Source organism: Chelonia mydas, chromosome 7 (assembly GCF_015237465.2).
Source record: "Chelonia mydas isolate rCheMyd1 chromosome 7, rCheMyd1.pri.v2, whole genome shotgun sequence".
Lineage (NCBI taxonomy): Eukaryota > Metazoa > Chordata > Testudines > Cheloniidae > Chelonia > Chelonia mydas.
Genome location: NC_057853.1, coordinates 83,353,695 through 83,370,991, shown reverse-complemented (window position 1 = coordinate 83,370,991; position 17,297 = coordinate 83,353,695). Strand labels below are relative to the sequence as shown.

Here is a 17,297-nt window from a genome sequence, read left to right as displayed (position 1 = left end):
TTTAAAAAAAAATCAGCCGTAATGGTTATAACAAAATAAGCTAGCAAACACCATTTTTCCAGGAGTGCAAAAATGATGTGTGATAAGTTTTGATGATCAACATTAGGCCATCTCCGTCAACAGTAAAGTAGCTTCCCATCCCCACTTCCCCGCCCACTCCTTTAAGTTGCACCTGCCTACGTTCACAAGACATTACTGGCAAAAAAGCTTCTTGTAGTCAGTAAAAGACTACATTCCAGCAACTACAAACCATTATTACCCCAGCTATCCAGTCACTGCTAGGATACCACCATTTACTATCGGCATAGAGCCTTGGCTTTTTCAGTTAGGGTGTACTATTGGTTTGGGAAGGAAACATAATCAGATACTCAGGGGAAATGTTCAGAAGGAACATGGAAGAGGGAATAAGTGCCCCTTTCCGTAATATAGATAGAGGGTCAGGAAGGATAAAGAGAGCTGCACTTCCAAGGTTTAATGTAAACCTTGAAATCATGGTAGGTGGAAGGGAGAAGTGATGCACTGGCAGTGACATTTCATTCATAGTCACCTCACCACAGTTATGTAATTAATAAATCAAAATATGTATCTGTGAAAAATGATACATTCTCAGATTATAAGACAAGACTTCCTTCCAGAGTTATATGGGCACAAGAATGTGAAGAAAAAGATGTAGGAACCCTAATCACCCTCCCTGTACATAAAAACATAAAGATGGCCATACTGGCTCAGACTAAATGGTCCACATAGTCCAGAACCTGTCTTCTGACAGCGCCAGAGGCTTCAGAGGAAATGAACAGAACAGCAATTATTGAGTGATCCATCCTGTCATCCAGTCCCAGCTTCTGTACACACTCATGGCTAGTTATCCAGGGGTGTAACAAGGTAAGGTTAGCTTCCATGCTACTAAGCTTCCACAGCAAGTAACAATGCTGTATATAGACATAAACCATATTTAAAATTAATCATGCTATATGACCTGGTTACAAGCTTAAAAGACATAGTACAGATGAACCCAAAAGGCTGGATACAAAAACTGGGTATATAAAGAGATGAGAGACTATGGTGTGACTGAGACATCAAATTAGTAAATGATAAGTTTGGCATGTGGCAAGGAAGCAACTGCTGCCCCCAAGTACAATAGGTACTTTTCTGATAAGTGGCTTAGCCATGCACCGGGGGAGGGGGGGGACTTTCATCCTTTGCAACTAGGAGACGACTCCTGTTAGGACCCAATTGAAAGTGCACTCTCCCATTGAATTATATAGGCTTTGGATAAGGGTTTTCACCTACATATCTCAAAAAAAGAGAGATTGTGCTCTCATTTCACACAAAGTGGCAAAGCCTCCAAGCTTTTCTTCAGTTGCCAAAAATAAATGGTAGACAGTGATGACAAAATGTCCATTCTTTCAAGAGAAGGAAGCAGTTTTTGAACAGAGTGTCTTGTTGCTGAAATAGTTATGTATTGTATGATAATCGTGTTAACAAAAATATTTCTAGCTCCGGCACTGGTTGTTCATTGTGTGAATTTCTCATCCTAGATTTTAAGTAGATATAAGTAACTTGTCACCTCAAAAATTGAATTTGAGTGGACTGACAAAAGCCTGGTAAGTGCAGGTTGGCAACATATAAGCTTTCCACACAGCTCTGCCAATGGACCTCAGTCTTGATCTGCAATATTCCCTATTATTCAAGTCCTGTGACACCACAGAGCACTGCCAATTCACCTCACTGTTGATATATAGCATCTGTAATCTTATGCACAGGCACATTGTCAAGATAGAACACCAGATTCTTATCTCCCTTACAGAAGTGCAGATCAGGAGTTATACGACTGTAATATTCATTTAAGGGAGTCAGCCCTTAATACCATGTCTCACATTAGGGATTACTGGAAGCCAAGTTTATTTTGTGAAAGAACAGATCCCAACATACTATATAGAGATTGTAATACAGTATGAGAATGAAAATAATGAGAAATATTGTGTTCCATTTAGCACAAGCTGTAACAGAATCTATATCCATTATTCAGCGCACCATTCACAAAGACAGCTGCAGATCCATGTGTCAAAAACATTGTGTTACAGGCATCTAGCAAGAAACAGGTCTACCCCTATCTCTCCTTTTTTTTGTGGTTACTTCAGGAGACTCACTCCTACCTCTCATCTGGCTGAAGGTGGTGATGAATTTGCTGGTCACAGACTTGAGTTCATTATTGGCCAGAGTTATGAGATGTATCCCTTCGGCGACATTCCTCATGACTTTGTAAATGCCAATAGGGAACATCATCAACTTGCAGTCAGCCAAATCTGTAGTGAAACAAAGAAAAAAGGACACAAACATGCAGAGCAGGATAGTGTGCACAGAATGCTTCAAGTTACTACCATGTTCATACATTTTATTCTATCCATAAGAATTAGAGAACAGCATAAGACGAGACAAATTGTCACACTCCTAACGTTACTGGTGCAGTATCAGTTTGCATTTAACAGGGGACATTCCTTACTGAGAGGAGCTCAAGACTGTGCAAGAGGATTATTACAGCCTAAAGTTTACCTAGAGATATGAGAATATATTAGTTTTTGCTTTGTGGATGCAATTTCTCCACCCCATCGACTTTTTCACAGCAAGGAGAGTGACATTTCGTCTGAGGGCTTTTTCCTCACCCAAAACCCTAGCTTGTGCTCCTGCGGCAATGACTCCCATGGGATATTACAGTGATTAAAATTGCTGGGATGCAAGAACCCCCAACCATTCCCCCTCCGACCCATGAAATGCCCCTCAGTTCCTGAATAGAGCCTCCTCCAAGGGTTGGCACAGAGCTAGCCCTCTGGCTCCTGTAGATAGATGGCTTCCTGAACCAAGGTATTGCACTGGGGGAATATGTGGCTGCTTTGTGGCTCCATGGCACCAGCACAAAGGGACTTCAGGGGAGCCATGACGTAGGCCAGAGTGGTGAGATGGAACAGGTACCTGGGAGATACATGCAGCACACGCACAAGCTGTATAATAAGCTTCTGGTACAAAGTACTTGTGGCTGGCCTGAAAGCTCTGCAGCCTATAATGCGCCATTTAACAACTTACATGTGGTCAGGCAGAGAGGAGCAAGGGTAGTGGCTGCTGCTGAGAGATAGGAGCCCAGTCCCCTTACATGTAGGGGCAAGATTCACTGGCACAGGGAGGTGCCAGCAAGGATGCCTGCACCACAGGAGGAGAGGGCATTCACCCCGGGCAAGGAAGGTTATTTTTTACCCAGGATGTCTATAGGAATCCTGCTAGTAGAGGCTGCAATGGGTATGTAATGAATTAGAGATTCCTCAGCCATCCTGCCCATACTCCTCCCTGACCAATACCACACACTTTTAGGCTTGTACTGGCTGCCTGCAGGAGGAGGCAGTGTTGCTGCTCCACAGTACAGCTGTAGCCTCCCATTGGTACCATCCATTTAAACTGGCAGAAACGTAAACTAGAAGCGATGATTTATATTTCTGCTGTTAAAACTGATCTGGCTAGCCACTGGTCTTTGCTATCAGTCAGTTTGTTGTTTTGGATTGTGCCTCACCGACAGTGGAACATGCCCCTCCTGCTACTCTTAGCAAGGATCAATAATTTCTCCTTGGCCTTTTGGTGAATGTCAAGTATAGCATCTGTTGCTCTTCTATCTCTCTGGGGGAAATGAGGGGAAAGATGGATTACACCTCCCTAATGTATTGTGGTGAGAGCCCTAGAACACCTATAAAAATATATCAAGTATCTCAGAACTTCCTTGAGCAAAAAGCACTTCATGTGATTTTGCCTCCTGAGAAGTGATTAGAGGGCCTTAGTGGAACAGAGAGTTGGTTTCCTTTCCTAGGAGAGTAGGGGGAATTGTTCTGTGATGCTAACAAACTGCCCACTTCAGAAGGCAAGCAATCAAAATCTGCCTTTCCAGTATGTTGCTGTTCATTGAATTTCTCTCCTTAGCTCCCTCAAGCCCCTACTCACCTCTATCTCCACTCTAAATTTGCATTACAGACATATACAGTACTCTATCTACTATTGTACACAGGCATGTTTAGCAGAACAAAGCATAGTATGCAAGAAGCACCGCTGGTTTTGATAAACTTGAATTCTTATAATCACTTTGAGGTTAATCCCAAGTGAAAAACAATCTGCCTCAGTTTACAGTGTAAACACACAGTGATTAATGACCTGACTAAATCCCCATTCATCACATACTCCATGTTGTCTCTACAATCATAATCCCACACTTCAAATTCATGTTGATTTTTAAATATGCAGATAAACACTTATCCATCTTTTTGTCTTTGTCTCTATCCCTCCCACCTTACCAATGCTAAGGAAAATGTATAAGTGTCAGAAGATGGGAAATCCTTGGTTCTAGAAGCTCTCCTCCTCCTCATGGTGTCCTTAGCCTCTGTTTGACAGAAGCTGGGAATGAACGACAGGGGATGAATCACTTGATGATTACCTGTTCTGTTCATTCCCTCTGAGGTACTTGGCATTGGCCACTATCAGAAGACAGGATACTGGGCTAGATGGATCTTTGGTCTGACCCAGGAGGGCCATTCTTATGTTCAGAATGATGGGCCTTTAATTGTGCCAGAAGGCTTTACATAAGCCAGATTCAAAGGGCATTTCTATTCTGAAACAGGAACTATGTATAAGTAGCCCGTGTCTAATGCAACAGGTCCATTCCCCATACAGATTCAGAATCACCTTTGTTGACTTTAGTGACAACACTGTATGGCTTTTCCTGCAGAGCCATCACAGATAGGAAACCGTGAGCTCATGCTTCATGGACACAATTGAGAACCAGATTCCAACTGCAGAGCTACCTGTGGAACTCATTTGCATTCCAGTTGCCTTACTGGGATAAGCAAAGATGTAAGAGGCTGGCACAGGTGCAACTGAGCACAGGCTTTCACCTGCAGAGACTTCATCACTGATGATACATGAACTAGAGCGGGGCTTTTCACAACAAATTTTTTGGTGGCCTCAGAGTGTGGCCACCAACTTTTGCTGGTAGCCACTATGTCAGTTTTTCCTAAAATACTTAATTAATTTTAGAAAAACAAATAAATATACACATATACATGTCCAAATCACAGCAATTTATTTATGTAGGGGTTCTTTTGCAGACTCAGTAATAAAAATAATGTACAATGGTCTCTATTCTTTACTGGACCTAAACAGAATAGAAACACAAATAAAATGCTTTGCATGTTCTTGGCTTTTTTGTTGTTATTTCTTCTGCTTTTTTTGTTTTTTATTTTTAGACTTGCTAGCTAGTAAGTCTGCTTCTGTGAAAAGTGATATTTGTATGTTAGTATCATTTTTCACAGCAGCAGACTTGTTAGCTAGCTGGGAGGCAGTGAAAGGTGATACTAACAAACATACAAACATCACTTTTCACAGAAGCAGACTTACTCAGCCCTGCCAAGCCGGGGGACAAATTAAGCCTTGTATGGGGAGGTGGGTAGGGAGGCAGCAGGGGCCAGGGGTGATGGGATGGATGGGTGAGGGCCTGGGGGTGGGGGGGCGGACAGCAGGGACCAGGAGTGGTGTGGCGAGCCCTGAGCCCTGCAGCCGGGAGATGGAGCCAGCCGCTGCGCAGCCAAAATCCAGAGCCCAAAGCACCGTGGTCAGAGCCCATGGCTGGAGCCTGCCACCTCCCACCCCAAAGCTGAAGCTGGAAGCCTGAGCCCCACTGCCCCCTGGAGAAACTTAACGGCAAAACACAAAATTTCAGGTAAGTTCTTGCAATGTATTTGGGACAAATTTTTGCTTCAGAAAAATGGAGGAAGTTCAGCAATTTTAGAATTCATTCTGACCAAGAGAATGGTAGCAAATCTGAAGGTGAAAGGCAATTTGGATGAAAGTGATTAAGAAATTATAGATTTTATGATTCTAAGAAAAGGAAAGAGTGAGAGCAGCTGAATAAGGACAATGGACTTAAAAAAAGAAGACTTGAACAAACTCAGAGAAATGACAGGTAAGCTCCCCATGGGAAGAAAATCTGAGGGATAAAGGAATTCAGGAGAGCTAGCTATTTCTCAAAAGGGACAAGATTAAAAGCACAATTTCAAACTACCCTGAAGCAAAGGAAACACAGGAAGGACAGTAAGAGGCCAACATGGCTCCATCAGGAGTTCTTTAATGACCTGAAAATCAAATAGTAATCCTACCAAAAGTGGAACATGGACAAATTGCTAAGGTGGAGTAAAAAAGAATAACACACGCATGTAGGGACAAAATCAGAATGGCAAAGGCACAAAATGAGTTACACTTAGCAAGGGACATAAAAGACAACAAGAAGTTCTTTAAATACATTAGGAGCGAGAGACAGACAAAGAAAAGTGCAGGTCCTCTACTTCACTGTGGAAGGAGAACTAAAAAATGACGACATCAAGAAGGTTGAGGTGCTTTATTCCTATTTTGCTTCAGGCTTCACTAAAAAAGTTAATGGCAACCAGATACTCAATGCACTTAATATTAACAACAAGGAGGAAGGGACACAAGCCAAAAGGGAAAGAACAAGTAAAAGAATATTAAGCTAAGTTAAATATATTGTATTCAAGTCAGCAGGGCCTGATGAAATTCACCCTAAGGCACTTAAGGAACTAGCTGAAGCAATCTCAAAACCATTAGCAATTACCTTTGAGAACTCCTGGAGGGCAGGCAAGGTCCCAGAGGTGTGGAGAATGGCAAACATAGGGCAAGTCTACACTAGAAGCATACTGTGGTAGTACATGTACACACTACCCTCCTTCTGTTGGTGGTGTTTGTCCTCACCAGGGGCCCTTCCACAGACTTAAGATGGGCAGTGGGGGGGGAAGGGGGCTGAGAGCCCAGGCTCTCGGCTCCCCACCAGGAGCCGGCTGCCCCCCTGGTCCGGGCTCTTGGCTTCCCACTACCCACCACGGGGAGCCTGGGATAAGTAAACACAGTGTCTACACAGGCACTGCATCACTCTAATTATACTGACATAAGGCCTATGCCTCTTTTGGAGGTGCAGTTATGTCACTGTAGTAGGGCACTTACATCGGTCGGAGCAAGGCTGTAGTGTGTACACTGACATAATTAGGTTGATGCAAGTTGCCTTACGTTGACCAAGCCATAGTAACTATCTTTAAGAAGGGGAACAAAGAGGACCCAGGGAATTATAGACCAGTTAGCCTAACTTCGATACCTCAAAAGATGCTGGGACAAATTATTAAACAATTAATTTGTAAGAACCTAGAGGATAATACAGTTATAAGGAAGAGAGAGCATGGATTTGTCAAGAACAAATCATGCCAAACCAACCTAATTTCCTTCTTTGACAGAGTTGCTGACCTAATGGATGGGGGGAAGCAGTAGATGTGATAGATCTTGATTCAATAAGGCTTTTGACACAGTCCCACATGAAATTTTCATAAGCAAACTAGGGAAATGTGGTATAGATGAAATTACTATAAGGTGCATAAGATGGACGCACAACTGTTTGAAAGACCATACTCAAACAGTAGTCGTCAATGGTTTGCTGACAAATTGGGAGGCGTATCTAATGGGGTCCCGCAGGGGAAGTCCTGGGCCCAGTAGTATTCAATATTTTCATTAATGACTTTGATAACGTAGTGGAGAAGATGCTTATAAAATTTGCAGATGACACATTGCTTGGGGGAAGGGGAGGTTGCAAGCACTTTGGAGGACAGGATTAGAATTCAAAATGACCTTGACAAATTGGAGAATTGTTCTGAAATCAACAAAATTAAATTCAATAAAACATAAGTGCAAAGTACTTCACTTAGGAAGCAAAAAATGCACAACTACAAGATGGGGAATTACTGGCTAGTTGGTAGTTCAGCTGAAAAGGATTTGGGGGTTATAATGGATCACAAATTGAATATGGGTCAACAATGTGACACAGTTGGGAAAAAGGCTAACATCATTCTGGGGTGTATTAACAGGAGTATCCTATGTAAGACATGGGAGATAACTGTCCTCCTTTCCTTGGCACTGGTGAGGGATGATTTATTTGGGCATTGGTCCTGCTTTGAGCAGGAGGTTGGACTAGATGACCTCCTGAGGTCCCTTCCAACCCTGAAATTCTATGAGGCCTCAGCCAGAGTACTGTGTCCAATTCTGGGCAATATACTTTAGGAAAGATGTGGACGAATTGGAGCAAGTCCAGAGAAGAGCAACAAAAATGTTAAAAGTTTTAGAAAACCTGACCCGAGGAAAGGTTAAAAAAAAACTAGGCATGTTAGTCTTCAGAAAAGAAGACTGAGCGGGGACCTGATAACAGGCTTCAAATATGTTAAGGGCTGTTATGAAGATGAGGTAATCAGTTGTTCTCCATGTCCACTGAAAGTAGGATGAGAAGTAATGGGCTTAATGTGCAGCAAGGGAGATTTAGATTAGACATTAGGAAAAACTTTCTAACTAAAAGAGTTGTTAAATTCTGGGATAGGCTTCCAAGGGAGGTTGTGAAATCCCCATCACTGCAGGTTTCTAAGAACTGGTTGGACAAACACCTGCAAGAGATGGTCTAGGTTTTCTTGGTCCTGTCTCAGTGCAGGGGGGGCTGGACTTGATGACTTCTCGAGCTCCCTTCCAGCCCTTCATTTCTATGATTCTATGAAATTTTTCAGTACTCTGTCCAGGCTAGTGTCAAGCTACTCAGGCAGCGAGTCTTCCACCATTTCCTTTGGGAGATCATTCCACAGACTAATTGGCCTTACCATCCACATGTTCTTGAAGTTCAGCTTAAATCACCCTTGTTTTAATTTAATTCCATTACTCCTCCTTATTTTCCCTTGGACTGCTCTACGCAATATTTTTTCCCCTCCCGGACATTGAACCCTTTAAATACTATTACCTCCCCACCCTCCCTGGAGGGTGTTGACTTACAACGTATGTTTGGCTCCTTAAATTTGTTCCTATGAATCATAGACTTTAAGGTCAGAAGGGACCATTATGATAGTCTAGTCTGACCTCCTGCACAAGGCAGGCCACAGAATCTCACCCACCCACTCCTATAACAAACCCTTAACCTATGTCTGAGCTACTGAAGTCCTCAAATCTTGGTTTAAAGACTTCAGGGTGCAGAGAATCCTCCAGCAAGTGACCCGTGCCCCACGCTACAGAGGAAGGTGAAAAATGCTCCCCTTAGCTGTCCTCTAAAGGGCTAGGCCGACATTGCATACCACTCAGGAGCACATGTGTCTTGAGCTCCCTGGCAGACAGGCTGAGGGATCACTCCTCTTAGGAGAGAACAGCAAGCTCTCCCTTCCGTAAGCAGCCAACTCTATTTGTCAGTGCAAAGGGAGGGGAAGGGACTCAGCTATAGCCCCATCTCATTCCAGTCTCATTTGGGATGGCTGGGAATTAATCTGCAGACTATGAATTATTCAGTGTAGCAGTACCACCTACCCAGTCCGGCTTCAAGCTGGCCTCTGCCTCAGTTTCTCCTCACTCAGCTTGAATCTTCTAACCTGCCAGTCTGGTTTGGTTGCTGCAGTGAGTTCACCCTCCAGCTAAGTCACAAAGAAAAAGTCCACCACTTTTAGGGTATCCAAGTCCAAAACAATCTTCCACGCATAGTCTAAAGCTAGCCACAGCCCCTCCTTCCTGAGGGTCTATTTGTATGACTTCCCTCTCAAACTTCAGACCCTCTTCAGACCACCCTCTGGGCTTCGCTTTCACCCTGCAGGCTCTCATGGACTCCTCTGAGTCTCTCTCTGCTCTCTACTGACCCCTAATACTCAGGACTTCCTATTTGGAGTCTCCCTTCTTTCTCTTCTGGCTCTCCGGGTTTATTTCATCTCCAACCCAGAAGGCCTAATTTAGTCACTTGACCTGCCTGCCATGTGACTTTGCTCATTTTCTGCACATGGTGAGGTGAGCTAAATGTGTCACAGGAAGGGCTGGCCTCATCTCCCCTTAGAGGGCCAGTCACCATGTGACATTTATCAATACTTGAATAATGAATTTATACAACGTGCACAACTCCTAAGCAGATGTGAATGTTACTGGCTGCCAGTTACTCACCCAATTCTAATGATTATGTTCTGCTTATATTTCTTCCACCATATGTTCGTGCGGGGGGCAGTGCTGATAATGAAATAATTTTTTCATTCTGATATTTTGAGGCACAGTATGAAATGCTTTACTTGAGCCCAGATTATCATATCTTCTGCATTCTCCTGATAAATCCAGGTGCAGTCTCAAAATTACTTCTCTAGTCATAATATTTAAACAGTATCAGAAAACTCTCCATATCCAAGGCTGAAAGTGGAAAATGAAATGATTGTAACTTAATATGGACAAAGTACTTGCTTCTCTGCCAATCTGTCCCTCTTCTTGAAAAATAAATCTCTTTTCTCTCTAGTATTTCCTTCATTTATTTATGTCCAGATCCTCTTTCTGCCTTTCCTCATATTTTATGCCATTTTAAGAAATTTCTTGCCTCCCCTTTATCCATTTTGAGGCATTTCACTTTTTTGTTAGGTTCCATGTGATGAAGATTGTGCCACTTCTATGATAAGATCTTCACACATGGATCCTCCTCAGTTTTCCTTCAGGCTCCTAGATCAATATGTAGGGAGTTGCAACACCAAAGAGCCGAGCTGAGGGAGTTTACTCTTTAGTGGGCAAGGTGCAAAAGGAAACCGAGGCAGATGTCAATTTCCCTTTCCAGCTCCTAGTTTGGACAGCAACCTCAACTGAGCTGGGGATCTCTCGCTAACAAGCGTAAATAATAAAGTAAAATGAATCTTGGGTGAACTTGACTTCTATGCAGAAGGTCTGTGCACCTTTATGTCCTCAAAACAGTTCTTACATGGAATTAAGAGTGGGACTTCAGTGATGCACAGGCTTTGTGCTGGCCCTCTGCAAAGGGATGAATGTTACCCCTTGTGTGCAAATAATTCTTGTTTATTTCATTTTGCTTCCTGGCTCACATAAGATAAGCTGTGGGGAGCTAGAAAGGCATCAGTACATCATAGAAAATCTGCTTTGGTGCTGATCCAGTTCCCACTAAAGTCAACAGAGAGAGAGAGAGAGAGAGAGATTGCTTGACTTCAATGGGAGTCTGATCCAGCCTCTGACCCTAATTCTTATCAACTCTTACTGAGTCAACTAGTTTTACCATCCTATCTCCTAAACATTTTGTGTGTCTTTTGGGATCTTGACCCCACAGTTGAGATATTCCTGTCTACAATGGAGTCCATGGTTTCCATGAATTATCACACTTCATATGATCTCAGTGTAATTCCACTATAAAATATTCAAAGAGTTCCACACAAATAATGTGAGTGTCCAATTAGCGCTCAAGCATATATTTTTCCACCCATCATATTCTTTCATGTTCTTAAGAATAAGATGATCAATACTGCATTAAACTGTGATCACAGTCAATTATTTTATAGGACAGGTCCAAATTATTTTTATGAATAACAATGTGTATCTTTCATCTGACACTTCAGTTAAACAATCCAGTATTCCTGTGATGGGAAAGACTGCCCATCAAGAAATTAAATTCAATATAGATTAGTATTAATAAGAAATAGGAAATTATAGAAAAATATAATTACCTATGACTGGAACTAAAAAAAGATGCCTTCCTAGCTGATACTTGAGGGAAAGACAGACAACAAGGAGGGAAAATAGTCTTCTGATTACAGCAGGGTACTGGAATTTAGGAGACCTGGGTTCAATTTCCAACTCTGCCAGTCTTCCTTGCATAAATCTTCACATTTCCATGTCTAAATTTCCTTATCTGATAATATTACTTACTACCTCACAGAGGTGCAGTGAGCATAAACTCATTAATATCTGTTAGCTGCTCAGGTACTACAGTGACAGGAGATACACACACTCCCAAAGTACCTACGCAGCGTGATAGCGTGCAAATGGACTTTGTTTAACAAAGGTGTATGCAGAGGAAAGCTAACATATAAGCAAGATTGTAAGAGTTTTTAAAGAATACATGAAGAGACAGAGGATGGGAACACATACTGTTTAATAAGCAAAGACAGAGTTCCACTCAATGTAGAACAACACTGGGACAGACATACAATGGATCTAGGGGGTGAAGATGGGGATATAACTGGGGCACTTGGACAAACCTGAGTCCTTATTTACACCCTAGTTATCTTAAATCTGTGACTGCAAGAGCGTACCTTATCTGGCTGTGCTGTTTAGATGAGATGCTATTTTCTGACAGGTTTCAGAGTAACAGCCGTGTTAGTCTGTATTCGTAAAAAGAAAAGGAGTACTTGTGGCACCTTAGAGACTAACCAGTTTATTTGAGCATGAGCTTTTGTGAGCTACAGCTCACTTCATCGGATGCATAGCATGAATCCGATGAAGTGAGCTGTAGCTCACGAAAGCTCATGCTCAAATAAACTGGTTAGTCTCTAAGGTGCCACAAGTACTCCTTTTCTTTTTATGCTATTTTCTGTGGTTTAGTTTTGATTCAATATGGTTTTCTCTTGATTTTTCTAATATTTTTCTTTATTTAAAGGGCCACTTGCTATTTTAGGTATAAATCACTGTTGTACATTTACTCCCTGGGGGTGGGGGGGGGGGGGGGAAAGAAGGGGCTTCAGTGGTAACTGACCTGGAGCCCTTGGTCAGAGCCATAGGGTAAAAGATTGCCCCCAGGAAATGCTACCATTGCCAGACTCTTGCCAGCAGATGGTGAGGTCATGGGGACAGCTCCCTTTTGGACAAGTTTTACAGAATTTAATAGAAAATTACAACCTTCAGTAATTTCCTACAGAACCCTACTGGTGTCATTCTTTGTATAGGACTTTTTCCACACAGGCTGGGTGAGCACTAGACATGACAAGAATAGGTGACCAAAGTTTAAAATTCTCTAATAATGTCATTGGAAACAATGTTCATCTGCTAATTTATAGGGCCTGATTCAAAGCCCATTAAAAGCAATGTAATTACATTGACTTCAGTGGGCTTTAGATCAGGTGCATAGGTTGCATCTATACCAGCATATTTTGTAGCTGTCATTCCTCATTGCAGCAGTTTCCCGCATGTAAGAAGCTGTCTGAACAGACAGGATTCAGATGATTTCACCATTGCACTGTCTAACCCTATAGCAGTGAATTATGGGTCCTAAATTTGCTAAGGGGACCAGAACAGGTTCCCTTCAGTCAGAAATACTCATTAGCCATTCTGTTCTTATTTTGCTATTAATTTTTGTCATCAAGATGAAATATCAAAGCCAATGATTTATTCTTACTTCCAAGGCAATCTATATTAGAACAACATTAAGCTATATGAAGCGATAGTATAAGGAAAACTTGACAAGAATTAAAGAAAAAAAAAAAACCAGAGAAACAGCAGCAAGTCTTTAATTATAAACAGCAAGATTTGGTCTTGCAATAATCAGAAGTGATAAGCCTGCATTGGAATCCAGTTTCAAAATATCCTCATTCATTTTTCCACTGTCAGGGTATGTGTGCATGTCTGGGGGGGAAATCTGAGAATGAGGTGAATTCATCAAATAACCTAGTTTTAGCCGTTGTTCAGAAATGAAACTGCACCACCTACTGGATTTCTATGCAAACTGAATCAAGTCAATTACAGGTTTGATTGATAACACCAATATTTCTGACTTGTCTTTACGTTGTTTTAAATTATTTTAACATTTAAGTATTCACAAGTAGTCGCCAGTCATCTCTCTCGGTCTCAGGTCCCTCAAAGAAAGAAATCCATTGCCAAATGTCACATCATTGCCAATGCGTTGGTTCTCTTCCTGCAATCTCCCTGCATGGGAATTCATTTGTAAAGATAAATTTGGGATTAACAGTAACCTGCAAAAAGGAAAAACAAAAAACAAAAAAGGATTCTGCATACTTTTTTGCTTTTTTCTGACGTATAAAGAAGGCCTGAAAGGTATTTTTGTTTGGTTGGTTGTTGTTGTTTTTTGTTTGTTTGTTTTTTTAAAGAAAGAGAGAGGTTTTTTCCCCCCTCTTTGTTCATTAAAGTGGAAAGTCAAGTCCTGTATAATCTAGAACAGTTTATAGTGATTGGAGAACTAGTAAAATTGTGATATCACAAGAGGAAAGAAAGTGAAAGTTGAGTATCTAAGAAGTGAAGGTATTGACTCTTGTTTTTTGTTTAAAACAAACAAACAAACCTATTTAACTGCAGTGACTAATTAAGATTTTGGAGAAAGAGACCTCATTGGGACATGAGAAAAATCAAGCATGAGAGTAAGTGTTTGCAGGGTAGATCCTGAGGTTTGTTAAAAGGTTGTTAAGAGTAATAGGGTGTTGACATTTAATACAGCTAGCACCTAAATATTTTTAAATCTCCCTATAGATTTATACATTTTAAGGCCAGAAATGACGATTTTAACCATCCAAGTCTGACAGAATTTTACCCAGCAATTCCTGCATTAAACCCATAATTTCTGGCTGAGCTGTAGCATATCATTTAGGATATCCAGTCTTGATTTAAAGTGACCAATTCCCCATCAAGTGACAGAGAATGAACCACATTCCTTGGTGAGATATCCCAATGATTAGTCACTCACTGGTAAAAATGTACTGCTTATTTCTAGCCTGAATTTATCAAGCTTGAGCTTCCAGACATTTTATCTTGTTATGCCTTTGTCTGCTAAATTAAAGAGCCCGCCTACTATCGGTAATCTTTTACCCCGGAGGTAAAGTCATCTCTTAACTTTCTCTTGGATAAATGAAATAGATTGAGCTTCTTTACACAACATACAAATATATTTTTTTAATTAAATGTTATAAAGTCTAGAGACATATTACTAAGCCAGTTCATGCCACAATACAGTGAATTTCACCAATTCCCCACTGCTGAGTAATAAATGACCATCTCCTATAACTTCAAGGCAACTTCTGATCCACCACTCAGCCTTAACTTTAACCTTTTACTTTTTAAAAAAAATAACATACATATCATCCTAAACTACTGACATAAGAGAGGCATACATTTTCTCTGAAATGTGGTCAGTAAGGCCTGAGGACTGTTCTGGTGGAATTTAAACTTGTCAGTTCTATGTCCACCACCTTTGTACAACACATTTTCAATACCCATTAGGCCAAATCTGATAGACTGTACTCAGCCCTTATTCAGGTAGAAGTCTGTCTAAATACACCAGTATTGCCAAACCGGAGCATTTATAAATCAAGAGTCAGGCTCCCAAAAAATCATGAGATTTTTAGTAAAAAAAATAATGTGGGGTGCTTTTTATTTGCTTTCTGGTTTCTGTGCCTTTAGGGTACACACAAATCACATTTTCAAGTTTTCTGTACAAAACTAAGGGAATTAGAAACTTGACCTTTCTTTTCATTAAAGATGTGATTCGCAGAATTGTGTGATTCTCAGAGTTGGAGCTTTAAGAAAAAACAAATATTGTGAAAGTTGTCAAAATTGGTACATATATAGAAGGGTGAGACTGAAACTCCAAGGTAGTTTTGCTGGTAGGGATTTATTGTTAAATGTATACTGCTGTTGCAGTAGTGGTATTAGTGGTCCAACTGTAAAGTCTTATGTATAATTTATCAAGAGTTTGTCAAGAACACCCAGAGCCTAGGATGGATGCTCTTTTATGTAGCTAGTAAAAATTTCCATAAATATATCAACCTTGTTGCTTAAAGAAACAAACAAACACTTGGTGAATAAAGAGGTTTATTTTGTTTAAATTTACCTTTGGATGAGATTGAGCATGAGACCTAAGTTCCCTGTAAGCTGTGTGGCCATGCAGGAGGCTATCAAGGGCCTCGCAGGTGGGGAGAAGAGCCCCTCCCCCGGCCCAGCCCAGCCCCACCCCGCTGGAGCTGCTGCAGCTGGGGTGAGGCAACTCTCACCCGGCCCCGAGCTGCTGGGGCAAGAGAGGGCTGGGGGAAGTCCTATCTCCCTGCTGCAGCCCCGGGGCAGCCTGCACCCCGAAGCCTTCATCTGTGGCCCCACCCCAGAGCCAGCACTCCCTTGCACCCCAGCCTTCTGTCCCATCCCTGAGCCTGCATCCCAAACCCCTCATCCCCAGCCCCACCCCAGAGCCCGCACCCCCAGCAAGAGCCCTCACCCTCCTACACCCCAACCCTCTGCCCCAGACCTGAGCCCCCTCCCACACTCCAACCCCTTGGCCCCACCCCCACCACCTCCATATTGGTGCACATAACAAAATTCATTCCACACATGGATGTAAAAAATTAGAGCGAACACTGCATGAGACCCGTGTCTATGTACTTTTCCAAGCTGTGGAGGAGCTAACAGAGTATTGAGAGGAAAGGAGAGTAACATATCTATCCAGGCTTTTTGCCATAGTGCCATCTGGAGCACCCTAAAGACCTTTAACAGGAACCAGGCTAGACAGAGTAGAGCTAGCTGGAAAATAGGCTCCCCCAGAAAAGTCTGATTTTTCAGTGAAGTATTTTGTCCCCAAACTGAAATATTTTGATTCAACATGGTGCTATCATGCCTCATGGGAGTTGTCATTCTCCTCTATGGGTCTTACTTTCTGGCCAAACTACATCTCCCATGATACACCACTCTTCTCCATTCTCAGTGAAGGGTGGGAGTGCACGTAGGAGTCACTGACCATGGTACATCAAAGGAGATGTAGGTCAGACAGAAAGCCTTGCCCAGTTCCATTGAGAAGAATAGGAGCATAAAGACACCTGGCCTACTACTTCTGTGAGACACCACAGCAGCATTTGAATCATAAAACAGGGCTACCCCTACGTGTTTTGCTGACCATGATGGAAAATGTTTTTGATGCCGTCTTACCCCCTGCACCTGACCAGCTAAATGATGAGGTGCCTCCCCAGTTGATTTGCTACCCTGGCAGTTGGCAACCTGGGCAACTGCTCTGGTCACCCATGCCTAAGGTCAGACCTGTCAAAATATTAGGATTTTTTGGCCAAAAACCCAAAATGTTTTGGTTTTCAACAGAATATTGAAATTTGCTGTGGAAAGCAGACACTTGGTAAAAAATTTCATATAGACAAAACCCAACTTTCTGTTGAAAAACCTACTAAAGAGACATGGAAGAAGACAAAGTTTAAGAGCTTTCTGAGTAAGATACTACATCCAGTTTCATCCCATCATGTCATTAATACACTTGCTAAATAAAAGCATTTCACTGAAACTTGAGACTCCCTGCTTTCTTGCGAATACTACAAGCTTTAACAAAAGAAAAGTGAAGCTTTTGGTGAGGACTGTCCCAGGTTTTGCTGAATGCCCAAAAAATTGGGAGAAAATCTAGGAGTTGGAGATCCATGGTTGCGGTGAAGCAAGGGAAACTGAGAAACTGGTGG

The 17,297-nt window shown here is 41.9% G+C and overlaps 1 protein-coding gene across 5 annotated transcripts in view; it reads right to left on the bottom strand.

The window, feature by feature from the left end:
• The window catches only part of LRRC20 (leucine rich repeat containing 20), a 131,070-nt gene that overhangs the window by 91,290 nt on the left and 22,483 nt on the right, over positions 1-17,297 (bottom strand). For 3 of the 5 annotated variants that reach the window (XM_043552365.1, XM_043552362.1, XM_043552363.1), the window contains exon 3: positions 2,157-2,306. The exons of the other annotated variants lie outside the window; for them this stretch is intronic. In XM_043552365.1, the coding sequence (XP_043408300.1) occupies positions 2,157-2,306 (150 nt within the window). The remainder of the gene's footprint in view (positions 1-2,156; positions 2,307-17,297) is intronic. 5 annotated transcript variants of the gene reach the window in all.